This window comes from Petaurus breviceps, unplaced genomic scaffold (assembly GCF_028583685.1).
Source record: "Petaurus breviceps papuanus isolate PSGF00001 unplaced genomic scaffold, PetGlider_PUasm1.0 37, whole genome shotgun sequence".
NCBI classification, from domain to species: Eukaryota; Metazoa; Chordata; class Mammalia; order Diprotodontia; family Petauridae; genus Petaurus; species Petaurus breviceps.
The window spans coordinates 1094645-1111917 of record NW_027186296.1 but is presented as its reverse complement, the minus strand read 5'-3'; the positions used below and the strand labels follow the sequence as shown (position 1 = coordinate 1111917).

At 37.4% G+C, this 17273-nt stretch overlaps 1 protein-coding gene across 6 annotated transcripts in view; it reads right to left on the bottom strand.

Annotated features, from left to right (window-relative positions):
- MEIS2 (Meis homeobox 2) overlaps window positions 1–17273 on the bottom strand; it is a 231572-nt gene that overhangs the window by 5558 nt on the left and 208741 nt on the right. For 4 of the 6 annotated variants that reach the window (XM_069097626.1, XM_069097629.1, XM_069097627.1 and 1 more), the window contains exon 10: window positions 123–181. In XM_069097626.1, coding sequence (XP_068953727.1) covers window positions 123–181 — 59 coding nt within the window. Of the gene's footprint in view, window positions 1–118; window positions 182–17273 lie in introns of all 6 variants that reach the window. The other 2 variants (XM_069097628.1, XM_069097631.1) reach the window with 1 other exon arrangement.

Here is a 17273-nt window from a genome sequence, read left to right as displayed (position 1 = left end):
AAAAAATCTCCCAGAATGCCTGGTGGAGGCATTTATTTACCAGGTGATGAAACTCCTTGAAGAATAACTTGGTGAGGATTTGAGCCTGTGGGATCTGAATACAGATATTAGTTGGAACTTGCCTGCTCGATTTGACTGGTCAATCATAGGCTGTACTATTCTTCTTCTGGCATTAATAAACCTGGAACAGAACAGAAGTCCATTCATCAAATTCTCTTTCTGGGCATTTTGAACACCTTTACATTAACACTGCAGCAGTTTCAATACAGTTGAGCATGTATTGGAAAGTATGGTTTGACCTTAAAGGCAATTTTCCCCCTAAATGCTCAAAAATAGTTAACTGGCTCTTCATCTCCCATCATCTCGCTAGCCAACTCCAAGCCAATTTGGTAGATAGCCTGGGAAAATAAAGTTCTAAATGGGAAGGAGAACTTCTGTTAAATTACAATTGTGCCTTTGCTTCTCAGAACAAGTAGGGACCTGGTTAAAGTTCACAGGCTGGAAGACTTCTCCTCCCTCCCTCTCCCCCCTCTCCTTTTCCTCCTCCCCCTCCTCACTCCCCCATCTTTGGGAGATTCAGCTTTCCTTTGCAGCTGGCCATAAATGAGGACCAGGCTTTGCACTCTCTGCTTTCACAAGGTATTGTTAGGTCAGCAAAGCCATCAATTAGGCTGTCTGAAGTTTTATCACCAACACAGCAGCAATAAGTGCTGGCCCAGAAAGACTTCTGCTCTTCAGCAACTCCTGCAGTTTGAGCCTGTAAAGTCAGGGGTCATTTAGAGGTCAGTGCCAGTTGGGGGCGACCTTTTCAGCCAATGCTGGGACACCCAGGGCAGAGGATAAGGTAACTGCCAACCATAAACTAAGGCACCTTTCAACTCACCAGAAAGGGGGGTGCCTCAGGTACACATGTTTAATATTAGTCCCAAAGTAACTTTTTAAAATCAGGTAGTGGATGAATCACAGGAATGTTAGGGGAGAGAGTCAGTTAGTTACTTCATTTAAAAAAAAAAAGCCTGGATCTAATTTTGTTGGCAACCCAAAAATAAGTGCCTACTTCATGTTACTTTAATGTTTAATAATGCCCATCAAATATTCATGTACAGACTGAAGTAGGATGATAAAAAGAATCCACTTTATTTCTCTAAACTTAATGAAAACAAAGCAATTTCTGCCACTTGCCAGGTCTACTCATCCCTGTACTTTAGAGAAATATGCATTGCCCAGTGTGGAATTTACATAAAGATTCCATAACTCTGTGTTTTTAGCATGTGTGCATGGGCCCGTGCTCCATGACGGAATATTGGTATGTAATGGCTTAAAAATAAAAATAACATGGAACAATAATAACTTCAAATATTTTTTTTTCCACTTTCAAATCTTGAGCACAAATCTGCCTTAATGAAGTTTGGCCTTTAGCTCCCCTCCCCTTCAGGAATCTTAGTTCGCCACCATTGTGCCCCCACGGTCCCCTGCTACTGCTACAGTCAAGAACTGAAAATTCAATTCTGCCTGACCTTACTCTCATACTTCTGCTGATTAGCCAGCAGAATCCCAGCATTCTTAGCTGAGCGTCAAGGAGGCACTCGGAGCTCGGCGCTCCTACAAGGTTAAAGTCCATCACAGACGAGAAAAGACAGTACACATTTATTTGTTTATACCTGCAGTAAGCACTCTAGTGGGAATTCCGCTAGACAGATGCCGAAATGCTGCAAGGAACACCAAAGGGCTCTTTTGCATATGGTGTTTGTATCCAAAACCTTCTTGATTCCTTAAGAAAGTATTGCTCAGTTGTCAAAAAATGCCTTTGGATTGGCTAAGAGGAAGCTTCAGTGATACAAAGTAAAGACAAAGAGAAAGTGTGATCTGCATCTCTCTGCCTTCCCCAGATTATCTTGAGATACCGGTGGTGATTTCAACCAGGTGGAGGTACATCTGACCCTATCCTTAGGACTTCCAGCAGTTTCCCTTCTTCTGGACAAAGGGTCACAGATAGGAGCTTAATTTCTCACCTTTTCCTATCACCTCTGTAGCTGTACCAACAGAGAACTGACCTGAACCTTTTGCATCCAGTCATCTTTTATCAGCTAAAGTTAAGGCCAATAGAGATTATCAGAAAAGCCAGATAAGAATGTTTTCTCTTCTCCTAGGAGAAGGGCAAGATTTTACCTCCTTTATGGGCTACTAAGTGCTAATCCTGTTTTTTTTTCCCCCTTTACTCTCCAACTCCTTGGGTAAAACGAATTGCTATTTTTTCCCTTTTTAATTTCACCCTTTTACTCTTTTATTATTTACATCTGGTAGCTGTTCCCTTATTTATGTCTCTCTCTCTCCAGTTCCCCAAAACACTCCCTCACTCACTGAACAGCAAGGCATCATGGTTCTTAGTTCTCAGCAGGAGAACTCCACACTGTCTTCAAACAAATAATTAAGGGGAAGGTTAAAGGTTCACTTAAAGGTCATTTCTTTGGATACTTCTCAGAATGTTTACATTAGTAAAAAAAAAAAGGGGGGGGTCTGCTCAAAAGGTTTTTCAATGAGGTTTACACAACAATACAGAACATTAAAAAAGCATTCTGTGTCCTAGCAGGTCTTTAAAGGCACACTGAACTTGGAAATGTCACTCCAGGATTACATTTTCAGCAAGTTACCATGGTATGGACTTGATGTTCATTAGAAGTTATGGCAGTGGCTTTTTCAGAGGAGGTGGAGGATAGAGTCCAATTCAGCCTAGTTCTGCTGAGCCAATATGAATAGGAACTTCCAAAGTGTTTTGTCCATAAGATCCTTTTTTTTTTCAAAGGATGATGGTGGTTTTGCTCTTGTCCACTGATTTCATTTGGAATTTCCAAAATTGCCTTCCCCCACCCAAATGTGATAAATTCCCATCACCATTCCTGTCCAGATTAATAATTTTACCACTTTTCCAAAATGATATAGGATTTAAACAAGAAACTATTGAGGTAGCTAAGGTTCTTGATCAAGGAATCACTTATAAATATTACAAATGGTTTAAAAAAACAATTAGCAATAATATGAATTTCTCGTTAGAAGGAAACTTTCACATTAAAAACAAACAAACAAAAAAAACCACTCCATGTTGCCATGGGAGCCAGAAGTCTTTCTACCAGAAAACACACCAAAATTTTCAGCACATCTAAATTATTTTTCCCCCAAGCTAGGTCTGATATTAATTTGCTTAGTATTGGTAAAAAGGAAATTTCTATCCATGATCATTTCATAGAATTACGTCAAACATGCAAACTTTTTTCCATTTCCTTTGATCTATTTAAAAGCAATTCTTTATATTTCAGCAAAAAGATGGACATTCTATTAGACTGGTTTAGTAGTAGTAGATGACTATCCATTTAGATTCCCCGTAAAATTTGTAGGTTCTAATGTGCAAACTATTGAACTTGAACTTTTGAAAATCCAAGTTCCATTCCCATGGAAAAATTCAACTTATTACTTCAGAAACAAAAGGCTTATTTAAAGAAAGCTCAGAAGGTTTCTTGGACATTAAATGATTCTTACAAATAACATTTTGATGAGTTAAGTGTAAATGAATCAGACACATATGGATTAAGTTATCCTTGAATTTCACACAGGTTTTACAAATAAGAGGAAAAGAGGGTCTTGGCAAAAACTTTTTGGATTTTGCCAAACCCAAAACATTTAAAAAATTGTTCGAGACATCCAAAGAACCAAAATGCATCCTGCTTCACCCAACTTAAAAAAAAAAAGGAGAAAATCCTATCAAGTATTACCTATTTTCATTTCTTCTTTATACAATATTTTAAAATTAATTTGCTACAATGTCATTCTATAATGATCCAATTGTGAGAATTTGATAGGCCTCCATCTTAAGAAAATGTTATTTCACTAAAAGGTAGGCGTTTTTTTGGGGGGGGAGATACCTAAAACTAGGTATCAAACAGCTGCTAAGATCATTTTGAGGTCTGTGTAGTTTGTGTGAGAGATATTTTTTTTTATGGAAGAAGTCCTGAGAGTTAACACCTTGTGACGTTTTAAGGACTGCACATTATTCTATTTGTGAGTGCAATACTTAGAAAATTAGCACCCTAACTTGTAGTGGGTCCATTGATTTGTATTGTCTCAGATTAGATTCCAGACATTTAGCTCTGTATATATAGCCTAAATATACAAGACTGAAAACTTTCTATCTAAAATTCATCTAAATAGAAGATACTTTAATACAAGTGATACTTAAAATATAACCAAACTTGATGGCTGAGAACCTATTTCTTATAATCTAGTAACATTCTGAAAACAATACAACTTCTCTCTGTCAATATTTTCCTCAGAGAAAACAAATATGGTAAAAAAAAAAATCCAGTGGTTATCATTGAGAGTTAGTTATCTTTTTCCTGGAATTATATCTCTTGGAGACCAATAGCCCCCTTAAAGGAGAATCAAACGACATGGCTTTGTACACGTTTCTGCAACTGAAATCTGACCACCTTGGTTTTTCTTTTAAAGAATTTTTTACTCCAAAGCATATCTCAGACTGACAGAAGTAGGCTTGGGTGTCATTCCAGATTGTTGTTGAGTTTCTTTTCTTTTCTCCCCCCTCCTCCCCTCTCCTTTAAATGGCTGATAAATCCCTTCTTTCTGGTTCACTTACTTTATGCCACACCTGGTAACCAATTCCTCTAGGCAGTATTCCTTTTCTAAGAAAATGCAAGGCAAAGTGCCGTCACCTGGAAGTCTTCCAGGCCTGTAGATTCTCTTCAGTCAAGAAAATTAAGACATGAAATCATTTTCATTGGAAGGGTTAAGTAAATTGTTGTTGTTCTTCATTTTGGTTTGGGTTTTTTTTTTTTTAGTTGTGTCTGACTTTTCATGATCTTATATGAAATTTTCTTGGCAAAGGTACTGCAGTGATTTGCCATTTTCTTCAGCTCATTTTACAGATGAGGAAACTGAGACAAACAGGGGGGTCACACAACTAGTAAATGTCATGGATAGGACTGTGCATCTGATAAGTGTGGGGGAGGGAGGGAGGGCAGTGCAAGGAGATGTTGCAGGCAGCACAAAAATTTGAATCTCAAAATTTCACAAATAAAAAGCACCTCCACATTCACCTACCACAAACATTCATACATAGAGGTCTAATTTTCAAAGCCTGAAGTTGAAAGTTCCAGGAACGATGTTTGAACCCTGGCAACAATGAAAGATTTTGCCTTTTTTTAAAAAAACTCTTCCTCATGCCCACATCGAGGTAATTCAGTTATTGTTTCCTCATTTTTTTTCCCTCAAGATCACAAGAAAGCAATTTTCTCTATGCTGTGATTCTGGCTAAGAGTGAGACTTTTCTAAAGACTGTATTAAAATGGGGGTGGCTACATGGTCCAGTTAATAGTGCACCAGCCCTGGAATCAGGAGAACCTGAGTTCAAATGTGACCTCAGACACTTAACACAAAAACTAGCTGTGTAACCTTGGGCAAGTCACAATTCCAATTGCCCTCAAAAAGCAAAAAAAAAATGTATTAAAATGACTAAATCAGTTAAGCCAGGTTGATGATTTAGAATGAGTGTTCAGGCACATGAATGGTTGGTTATGTGTGCAAGCCCATTTCATATCAATGGCTAGACAGCAGGTCTTGTTAAATAGCTATAGAAGTACACAGTAGGCAAATGAATGGGAATTGCATATGCTGCTTAATATTACTTCCATAGCTTTAAATAATTTTCATTACTTTAGAGTGACAATTTAATGCAATATTAGATTTATACACAAAACTCAACTTGTACCACAATTTGTATTTCCTTTCAAAGTGGGGGTTTCTCTCCACCAGTACAGATCACAACCAGAATTGTTGTGAGGGGTTGACTGAGGCATGTAGAGGTCCATCGACTTATGTAGGATAATCCCAGTGGTATTTTGACTCATATCTTTCTACTTACAAGATTGGGGGAAATACATTTTGCTAGCAAAGATCACAAATACTTTGCACATCTGTGAATGCATTCTCATTAGGGGAATGTCTCCTGGAGAAGTAGACTTTAGGCAAAATGTCAAAGAAGGCGAAAAATGAGGGACCCAAACAAGATCGTCTTAAAGTTCCTTTACAACTAAATATACCCTATTATTCTAAACGTTTGTTCTTGGTTTTCCTCCACCTGTTCATTCAGTATTCTTGTTTTGCCTGACTATAAGACGACTGGGATGCCTTGATTACCTGGTTTCTTCTACTGCATTTCACAACCCTGAGCTATGACTTCCTCAATAATGCCATGTGTCAGACTTTTCTGGTTTTCTCCTAAATTCTCTCAAAATTTATCTACATCCTTTAAAAAAAAAGGACTATATTCTCTCAGAGAGGACAGCTAACCAATCTGATAAACAAACTCTTGCTGACCTAATACGCCATGCGTGATGTGAGGCAAGTCACTTAACCACTCTGCATTTTAGTTCCATCTCTGTAAAATGAGGGAGTCAGATTAGCTGATTTCTGAGGTTCCTCCAATTGCTAAGATTTCATCTTGATGATATACCTCCAAAGCAACACTCATTCAACACATCAGGGGCATTTTGTTCACAGTGTCTTAATTCAAAGTGTACTGTGTAACTCTGATGGTGAGAATTTCAAATACTGTGGCAGGTAGTCAGGGAGATGTTTGGGGCAGGTGGACTTCTCATTGCTCTCATTCTTATTGTATAGGCTGCCACCTAATCTGCCTACACACAGGGCCAGACTTGTTTGCTCAAATCAAATTTAGTGCACATGCTTTCTACGTATCCTGAACTCCAAAACAATATTTTGCTCACCTGCCCTAGGCCTAGAACAATTTATAACAACTTCATTCATTTTATTATATGGTTATGAACTTGCTGGAGGTGAAGCCAGATCAGTAAAACCAGATCAGTCGGTAGGCTAATTCATTTGGGGGTACATTCTCATAAGCCTTATGTAACTAACAATATGGCTTTTAGGGTGGGGAGAGGAGCAAAAGCTTTTGAGACATTTCCAACTAGATAAAAAATTACCATTTTATTTCTTTTCAAATGCTGAGCAACAATAAACACTATTCCATGAATTTAATCACACCTGATGGCACATAACAAAACATCCCAGCCGGTTATGATTTTTGAAGCACTATTACTCTTTTCAGGATGACATCCGATTATTCATATGTGGTTATTTATCATAAACTATAAATACACTTTTTCTAGAGTTACCTGAAACCTGAGGAGAGGAAACACAGATTCTCTAGCTTTTCACAACTCAGATCTATCCCCTTCAAGATAAAATGCTAAGTCAATAGACAGAAGATGTAGCATATTACCTCAAACCTGTACTTTATTTATTGCTGATGAGAATCACCTAGAAGCTGAATTACTTTTAAAGTTTTACTACTGATATTTAAATTTCAGGTTGGTATACCTACCGCTTATAAGAGGTTCTGACAACAACGTCTTTTACCAAATACCAAAGGCACATGGCAATTTTATTCCAGCCTATCAGCAGGAAAGGCTGTAAGCCATTTTCAAATGGATCCTTAATTCCCAAACCTGTTCATTTGTTTGGATACTCCAGACTGGATTTTTCAACCACTTAAGTCACCTGACAGTCAGTTACAAACGTTTCTGGAGAGTTACTATTAAGTTTTCGTCATTTACTAATTCGCCCTAAGAGGAGGGAATCCTGATGAATTTAACATCTGTTTAACTTTTATGCTCACCTTTGATGGAAGTATTAATTCTCTATCCTACTTCTCAGTGGAAACTACCTAAGCATTAACTTGCCAGGAAAAAAAAATTCACTGAGCTGTTTAGCAATTATGTATTAGATGTGTTTGAAGAGATCAAGGTGCACTCCTATGCCCTGTGCTATGGATATATCTCTGATTAGCTTGTCATCCGCTCTGAAGAAGATGTAGGCTGATTCTCCTAGACTGTAGAGCAGGCCAGCTGTTAGCTGCCTGTCAAGCCCTCAAGTGGACAAGTAGTCCAGGAGCAAAAATGTCACTCCTTTGATCTGGCAAGGAGCAGCTGCTGATTTATAGAGTAGGACTTTGTTCTTCCGTTCTATTTTACTTTCTTTCCTAAGGCAGAACCACAAAATCCAGGAGAAAAAAAAATGTGCCGTTCCCTGCAACATCAACAAGCTCTGACAACTGCAACAGGGTTTTTCTTGGCCCTAACAAAGCTCTCAGGCATCTCCTTTGACGCTCACCTTTTTCTCCCTCCCACTCCCCCCCCTTTTTTTTTTTGCAATGCGGTAGTTATTGTTTAATTCAGCTTCTGTAAATGGAATGGACTCTGGCCAGCAAGCCTGGGGCATAAACACACCTGTATGAAAGGAGCCTTATTGTAGCAACCATCGACGACCAAGCTGCACATGAACTACCAGTTCCTGAGTTCAGAAAGAACACTCCATTTTTCCTGACAGCAAATTTTACCCTAAGTGAGCTTCTATTTTTGGAGCCACTGACCTACTCAATGACCAAATTTCAATCATTTCCTCCTTCTATTGTCATTAAAATATTTCAGTTGAAGAGGAAAAAGATAGTCTGGAAAAAAACTTATTTTTTTTTTCCCCTGTCACTGGACAGACCAAAATCAAAGTAATTTGATCTGTCTAATCTTTATATAATTTTCATTATATGTAGTGAGACAAAGCAGTGTATTGATTGGTGTTAGGGCCTTGGTGTTAGGGAGACTGGGTTCAAGTCCTTCCTCTGACACTCTGTGTGACTGAGCCAACCTCTCAGTGCCCCCAAGCAATTTGCTAATCCTAATAAGGCACAGGTCAAGTTTTGCTTTGCATTAGTGGAGGGAGTTTCCACACCAGAAGTGATTTCTTCACACTGATGAAATTACAAGTCCATTCCCCAACAATAACTTTGATCATTTTAAAACTAAAGAAAATGTATTAAAAACACTTTAGCAAAAGTGACCCCCAAATCATCAATGCATTGGTTTCCATAGTGCTGGTCTCATTATCAGCAACTTACACTGACAAAAGCCTCCCTGAATAACATTTGGGGAAATTACCACACATGCCACCCGCATCTTACTTGCTAAGAATTAATATGGCTTCCTACCCATTATCTTATTCTCAAGAGGATCAACCTGCCAGGTCAATGAAGCTTTGTATGGAAGGTAGAAAATTATTTCTGTATGCTAGAAGATATGCTTCATGAATTTACTAGCCAGCATTTTTTTTTTAACCAACTGGCAATATTTTCACCAATTATTTTTCTAGAACTTATTACTTATATACCAGTGATGAATGAATATCTAAAAAATAAGTAAGTAAATAAATCCTTCGCAGAAGGGAGGAAAACAGATGGCTTCTGGTCTAAAGATACAGAGAAGCACCAAATTGGAAGAAGACCATGAAGATCATCTAGTCCAACAATTCTCAAACATTTTGATCTAGTCCTTCTTTACAATCCTAAAAATTATTAAGGAATTCCCAAAGAACTTTTATTTATGTAGGTTATATCTACCAATTTTGTTGTCATTTTTTTCAGTCGTGTGTGACTCTCCATGGCTCCATTTAATCAACAGGACCAGTTAGATATATTAAAATAAGTAAGTCCATGTGAGAGTCGATGAAGCAGAGAGAAAGGGAAAGAAATGTAACATACATTTATTAAGCAAATATATGACTAGCACTCTACTAAATTCTTTACAAATGAGATATTTGATCCAGGTCTGCTAAATTCTTTACAAATGAGATATTTGATCCAGGTAGTAGAAGTGAGAATGAAAAGAAAAGGGTGGGTTCAAGAGACATTTAAGGAACTAGAATTGACAGGACTTGGAATCTGGTTAGACATGGGAAGTGTAGGAAAGATACAGAGACAGAAAAATATCAGAGGTAAATGGGCTTACAGTGGGGCAGGGTCCCCTTCCACCTCCCCTAGGCATCATAGTGAATGAGGTTATTAGTTAAGTTTTGTAAATGTAAGTTTGATGTATGATTGGGACATCAGATGGCATCTTGAACATGAAGTTAGGAATATGGGACTTGAACTCTGAAGAGTTCAGGGCTGGTGAGAGAGATGTGGGAATCTTTAGATAAAGTTTATAATTAAAGTCACAGAGTGAAGAAAATTGCCGAACAAGAAGAGGCAAGCCCCAAGGATAGAATCTTGGGGGATCCTTATGTTTATAGAGTGGTGGAAAGATGAGGAGCCAGTGACAAGAAGTGGTAAGAAAGGTAGGACAAGAATGACAAGAGAAAAGTGTTAGGTAAGCTAAGGAAGAAGAGAACATCAATAATGATGGAATAATCAGTAATAACATACACTAGCAACAGAGAGCAGGTCAAGTAATCAAGCATTTATTAACCACTTAATGTGTTCCAGGCACTGTCCTAAGCACTAAAGGACAGCTCTTGCACCCAAGGAACTCACAGTCTAATGGGGGAGGGGGAAGGGAAGGGAACACAAAAATAGTTATGTACAAGCAAGCCATATGCAGAATAACTTAGAGGTAATCTCACAGGGAAGTCATTATCTTGCGTTCAAAGAAACATTACGCAAGTGCAGAATGGGGCAGGTGTAGATAGACACCAGTTCATGAGGAAACAGAATTGTTGAGTAGAGACAGGGGCAGGAGGAGGTTTAGTGGACTGTGAACTCAGTATGAGTCAGAGGAATGATATGTTGGCCAAGAAGGCTACTGAAATTAAAGGAAATGGGGATGAGGTGATGGTGATCTGAACAAAAACTTAGAGTAAAAGGAACAGCAAAATCCCAAAAATGTGACAGAGAATGAATTTTTCTGAATTAGGTGAATTAGCTATGTGGGAGACAGAAAGACATATGAAAGTTTAAAAAAAAAAGAAAAACAAGATAAAACTGGTCACCTGGAAAGATGATAGCACAGTTGATAGCAATGTAAAAATTAGGAAAGAATCTCTTGGTGGTGAAGGTATGGGTTAAAGATTAAATTTTTAAATTATTTTAAATATATTTTTATCAACACATTAAATTTCCCTCTACTAAGACTCTCATGGCACCATAGATCTAGATTCAGAAGGGACGGCAGAGGTCATTTTGTCCAACCTCCTCATTTTATAGATGAGGAAACTGAGGCCCAAAGAATCAAAATGATTTGCCTAGGGTTATTCAGGTAGTAAGTGGCATATGAGCTTCAAATTCAGTCCTCTTTCTACCACATCATGATGTCATGTAGGTAGCTGGATGATCTATAGGACTAGAGAACAGTGAGAAAGGTTAGGATTGAATGTACAGATATGAACATAATCCTTTTAATGGATGAGAACATGACTCATTTATCTTTGTATCTCCCCCAAGGGTCTACCTCAGGGCACTGCACATTGCAGAAACTTAATAAATGTTTGTTGAACAAATGAATAGATTTGGGGACCATCTCATCTTTCCTCTCTTCCTCCCTCCCAAATTATCTGTATTACAGGGCCATAACAGAAAGTATAGCCAGCTACATGTATCAAAAGAATGTTATCTCCTTTTCTTAAAGTATTCCTGATGAGGGTTCAGTGGTCTAAAAATATACTCCCTGTAGTATATCAACATATAACTTTCAATTTTCAGTAAAATCTTATTTTATAAATGAAATATTTTTAGTTTTGATATAATAGAAACCAATACATCTGCAAATGACCCTCTTCCCACAGTATATTCCCTCAAAATAGAGAAATAAAATCACCAAAATATTTCATTAGGAAAGAAATCACAGCCTTATTTTCTATTAGGCCTTATTTCATTTTTCCCTCTGTCCAGAGAATTTGTGGCCTTAATTTTTGGAGGCCTGTGGCCACTTTAAATATAGAAGGCCTAATTTGTGATAATACATGATTATTTTCTTGTTTAATGGTGACTTAGATGAAAGGTTGTTTGTTTTAAAATCACATATGTGAAAATTTTAAGAGGACTGACTATGGACTTGTTAAACAGGGCCACAGGGTGATCAATCTTTTTTTTTTTTTTTTAAGGGAAAGTTTTCTCTAGATGGTGGCTACTAAATTAGAATAAATTGATTTTTTAAAAGAGACCCCCATTAGGTGTGATGGTTCCCAAACTGTAATGTCCTTTAAAACCATCTTTTACTTTTCAAATTGACTTTTATGGTGAAAAGACTATCCCTTCCCCTAAATTGGTGGTGAAACAAATGGTTCTGAAGTCCCAGTCCTTCAACTTAGGACAAACTATCTCAGCATCAGCAACCTAAAAGGGTTGGTGCTGTGGAGGGGGTATGCATGTGAATATCCCCCTATCCCTTTCATTTCCTTGCTGGGTTCCTTTCTCTAAACCAGCAGGGGAGCTTAAAAAGATCAGATTGATGTTTCCCTGAAGTGTTTGGATGGGCTAGGCTCTTATCTTTATTTCAGTTCTCCTGCTGGTTTAGAAGAAAGGACATAGCAGAGAAGAAGTGGGGAAGATTGGCAATATTCTGAGGACCCTTTTCTCAACCCTCCTGGTCTTTGCTAAGTTGTAGGTGGTATTCTAGTTTGAGAGGCTGAGGTTTTTAACACTTTAAAAAAGAATAGTAAATAAGAAAGCTTTCCAGCGCTAGCAGAATTTTAGGGTTGTTTTAACTGAAAAGAAAGAAGAAAACCCACTAAGATTAATCACCCACATAAAAAGATAGTTGTTAGAGAAATTATTGGAAATTAGAATATAGGGTATTTCTTCTATTGGCTTAAAAAAAAACATGCCATGAAAACAGCTTACGTAAGTATTTGACACATGTCAGGAAGAGACAAAATATCCATGAAAAGTACATTTAAATTCACTTAAAATTATCTACACACAAATAATATTATCTTAAAATCACTATTAAATTATTTTAAAGTGAAATTGCTACTAAAATATATTCTGTTACTATTGAAAGTAAACAAAATCTATTCTTTTTCTATGCAAACTTTCATACAATAACAATAAGCTGATCAAAATCAAGGAGCAAATTGGATAAAAAGTAAGTTTCCTCTTTTTAATGATAAAAAAAAAAAGTTTAAGGACGGCTGGTCAAGTAGTAAGTACACTGCTATCCCTGTAGAACTCCCACAGATGTTATAGCCAGTCTTTCCAATATTATCACCAACAAAATTTTTATCATCATCATAATCATAAAAGACATAAAATGTATCTTTATAAATCACAAGAGACCCAGCAAACCTGCAACATTGTCATATCAGCTTTAATCCTTTAAAAAAAATTAGCCTCACTAACATTTATATTGCTCTTAAAGATTGGAAAAGAGCCTTACATACGTTCTCATTTTTGATCCTCCCAATAACCTGCAGGGTAGATGCTACTATTATAATCCCCAGTTTACAGATGAGGAATCTGAAGTGGAGGGGGACTCAGTGACTTGCCCAGTGTCACAGGGCAAATACTAAGTGTCTGAGGTAGGATTCAATCTCAAGTCCTCCTGACTCCCAGGGGAAAATCTGTATAGTTTCGGAGTCAAAGAAATTTACTGATTGATGGCCTCTGGGTGAAGCAAGTTTAAATGAGCTCAGAGTCAAGAGAGAAGAAGCTGTATGTGGGTATGTATGTGTGTGTGTATGGGGTGGTGGTGTTGGTGGTGAAGGTGTTTGTAGGAGGTCATATGTACACTTAGAAAAATCTGATCAGTATTTTCCCTCAAATTTGTATAACTTAAGTAAAAATTGTATTATTCCTATTTCCCTAAAAAAAAAAACTAAGAAAAAGAAAGCCAGTCAGTTATTCTATCTGGTGATATATGTGTATAATATATGTGTATTACATGTCTATATCATATATAACATATTTATATGTATATATCTTACATATGTATAATTAGATAATATCTCCAGATAGAATAATTTACTGCTTTCCATAATTCACATCTATGTATATACATTCATGTAGGTATATATATTGTATGTATTTATATTTATACTTACATTTATCCTAGAAAGACAATTAGTTTCAGTTCACAGTGATTACTTCACTGCCATGACCCACCTTTTTGCTTGTAACAACAAGGAATTATAACAGCGTAAATTAAAAATTAAAGACAATAGTCATTTTTCTAAAGTGAGCACATATTCGAGGAGTGTCAGAATGGAAAAAAGAATTGAATATGGAGTCAGAGGAGATGGGTTCAGATCCTGCCTTTGCTAAATCACTGCATAACCTTGGGCAAATCACTTAAACTTTATGATCTTCAGTTTTCTTATTTAAGAAAAAGCTAGAGGGGGCAGCTAGGTGGTGCAGTGAATAGAGCACCGGCCCTAGAGTCAGGAGGACCTGAGTTCAAATCCAGCCTCAGACACTTAACACACACACACACACACACACACACACACATGCCATGTGACCTTGGGCAAGTCATCTAACCCCAATTACCCTACCTGCCCCTTCCCTCCAAAAAAAGCAAAACCTAGATACAATGTTTTAACATGGTATAGTGGAAATAGTGATGGATTTAGAGTCTAGAACTGATTCTGCCACTTGCTACCTGTGTAATACCTGGGACCAGTTACTTATTCTTTCTGGGCTTCAGTTTCTTCATTGCAAAATGGTAGATTGCACTGATGATTCAACTTTAAACCTAACATCCTATCATCTCGAAATTTCATCTTAAGTAGAAGTCCCTGTATTAGTACTTAATTCCTATAGGAAGGATTCATGTTTACTTAGGAATTAACATGAATTCTACAATACTATGAATGCCCCACATTTTCCACTGGTTAAAAATTCAGTTTTAATTCTAAAAACATAAGACTCTTGAAAATCTTGGAACAAACCTAGTACCCATATGTATTGAGCAATATGTATTGGAGCTCTCCCTTCCAAACTATCTTATAGTTAATGACTTTGCATTTTTTATTAATTCTTTTGAAATTTATTTTCTATCAATTTATTTATGTCCTTGTTTTTTCTACTCCTGGTGAGTAGGGCCAATTTCAGTCACTGTATTTGTAACTGTAACACAGCATAGTACCCAGCACTTAACAAATGCTGGTTGCTAATATAATTAGTTCTTTCATCAAATATTTATTTGAGGCCTACTATGTGCAAAGCATTTTTGTAGGCTTTATGGAAGATAAAAAAGATGTTTAAGAGGTAGATCCAACATATTAGTCAAATTATTTAATATTACTTGTGGTGCACTTCAGTTAGAAATTGAATTAGGATTTTTAATTAATGTAAAATATACAGGCTATCTAGTTTGCCTACTGAAGAATGTTTTTTTTTTCATTTTCTATGAGTAGCAAAGTTGATTCCATAAGTTGATTAAATATTTGATGGATTATATATGAAAGGCAGGTGTGGACAGTAGAAAGAAATGCTATAAACCCCTGAAATCATAGCTAAAGAGGTAAATATGACACATTAGGGCAATATATGTTTTCTTTGATATCATCTTGACAGTTTAAATTTTCTTTTCCTTCCTTGCTTGTTTGCTTCCTTCCTTCCTTCCTTCCTTCCTTCCTTCCTTCCTTCCTTCCTTCCTTCCTTCCTTCCTTCCTTCCTTCCTTCCTTCCTTCCTTCCTTCCTTTCCTCCTTCCTTTCTTTTGTAAAGAGGCCAAAAGGGAGGGCTGGTGAGAATAAGAGCTTTTGTCAAGGGAAAGACAAACTTGCAAAGTAAAGAAAAAAGTTTGTTGTTTAGGCACACAGACTGAAAGTAAGGTGGGTATTTGTATCCCTCATCCGGGTTGACAATTCCCCCAAAGCTTTGATATCACCTGATTTCAAGGCCCTGAGATTTTCAGAGGGCACCAAATTCTGCAGTGCTTATTTGGGTTTCTGATCTACCTTCTGATGTTCAGAAAGAAAGAGGAAAAAGGTCTCTGCACCTCCTTGTCCTCTTCCTTTGTTGTATGGTTTGCTTTGTTTGTTTGAGTTTAAAACTGCCATTATGTGAAAGTGTTGCAAGTATAAATAATTTAGGAGATAACTCTGTGGGGACACCAGTTTGCCTGACTTTGTGCAGAAGCAGCTCATTTTGGCTGTGAGCAGCAGCATTCCATAAGAGCAATTATACAACATCAGTATGTCATGGATATTAACCAAGTATAGTAGATAGAGACAGGAAAATAATTTTGTTGCTTATTTAATTAAATTTATTTGGTTTTTCCCAAGTAGATCCTCTGGTGTGTGATTTGAGCAGCCACTTGGTTCTTGCTGCAGCTATTTTTGGGCAGTGCCTTCAACCAGCTCCTTCTGTTTTAGACATCACCCCTCGAGGTCTATGGAATCTACAGCACATTTATATCGGGGTGCAGTTTCTACCCATGAAGAAGTTGCCCATGAAAATATGACATTTTTCCCTGGTGGTAATATAGTCAGTTACAATATGCTAATATAACCAAGTGAACAAAAGGTATTAAGTGGGTCAGGCTCAAAGAGAGCCACCCACTACTCACTCCTGCTTAAAGGAAAGGAAAAGCTCATAATGGGGCTTCTCTGACTTTCACCCCCATCATTTTAAGAATTGCTTTGCCAATCCTTTGCAGCAAATAGTAATTTTAAGTGGACCAACACAGATCTCAGGTTGTTTGCACTCTATGGTAATGATAGAGTAGCTGCCCTCCCTGGAGTCAATAAGTCCAACAATTGAGTCATTTTTACCTCCTGGGAGTGAATCACTGCTGTTAGCCTGAATGACAGGATTGCTTATAGAAATGGAGACCGGCACCAGGCTGACCTCATTCAGGGACTAGTGAGGTTCAGAGGGCAGGCAGGTAGTGTTTAACACAGTTGTAAGTAAAAGCTGATTTTGCACTTGTAGACTCTATAAACAAAAAGGAAGAATGGTTGAAAAAAAGCGATTGATGTGTATTTGGATGGAAGCCTGATCTTTCTCTTGGCTCTTTTCCCTCCACAATTTCCCCCCATTCCTGTAATAAGTCAACAAGAATTTAGGAAGCACTTTCATGTTCCAGGTGCACCAGATGAAAAAGAAAAAAAAAATATAACAGTCCCTGCCCTCAAGGAGTTTACATCCTATTAAAGGGAGACATATATACAAAATACATAGAAAATAAATTCAAGGTAATTTGTCAGGGGTGGGAGGAAATCCTAATACCTAGGGGGATCGGGAAAGAGTTCATGTAGAAGGTGACACTTGAGTTGAACTTTGAAGGAAATTAGGGGCTCTAAGAGGTAAAAGGTAAGAAGGGAGCATGCATTCCAGTCATGGGGTTGAGAGCGTGAGGAATGTGTAAAAGGCACAGAGACTAGAAATAATCTATAAGGAAGAGCAAGAAGGACCATTTGGAGGGAGTGAAGAGTTTATGGAAAAATAGGTTGGAACCAGGTTGTGAAGTGCTTA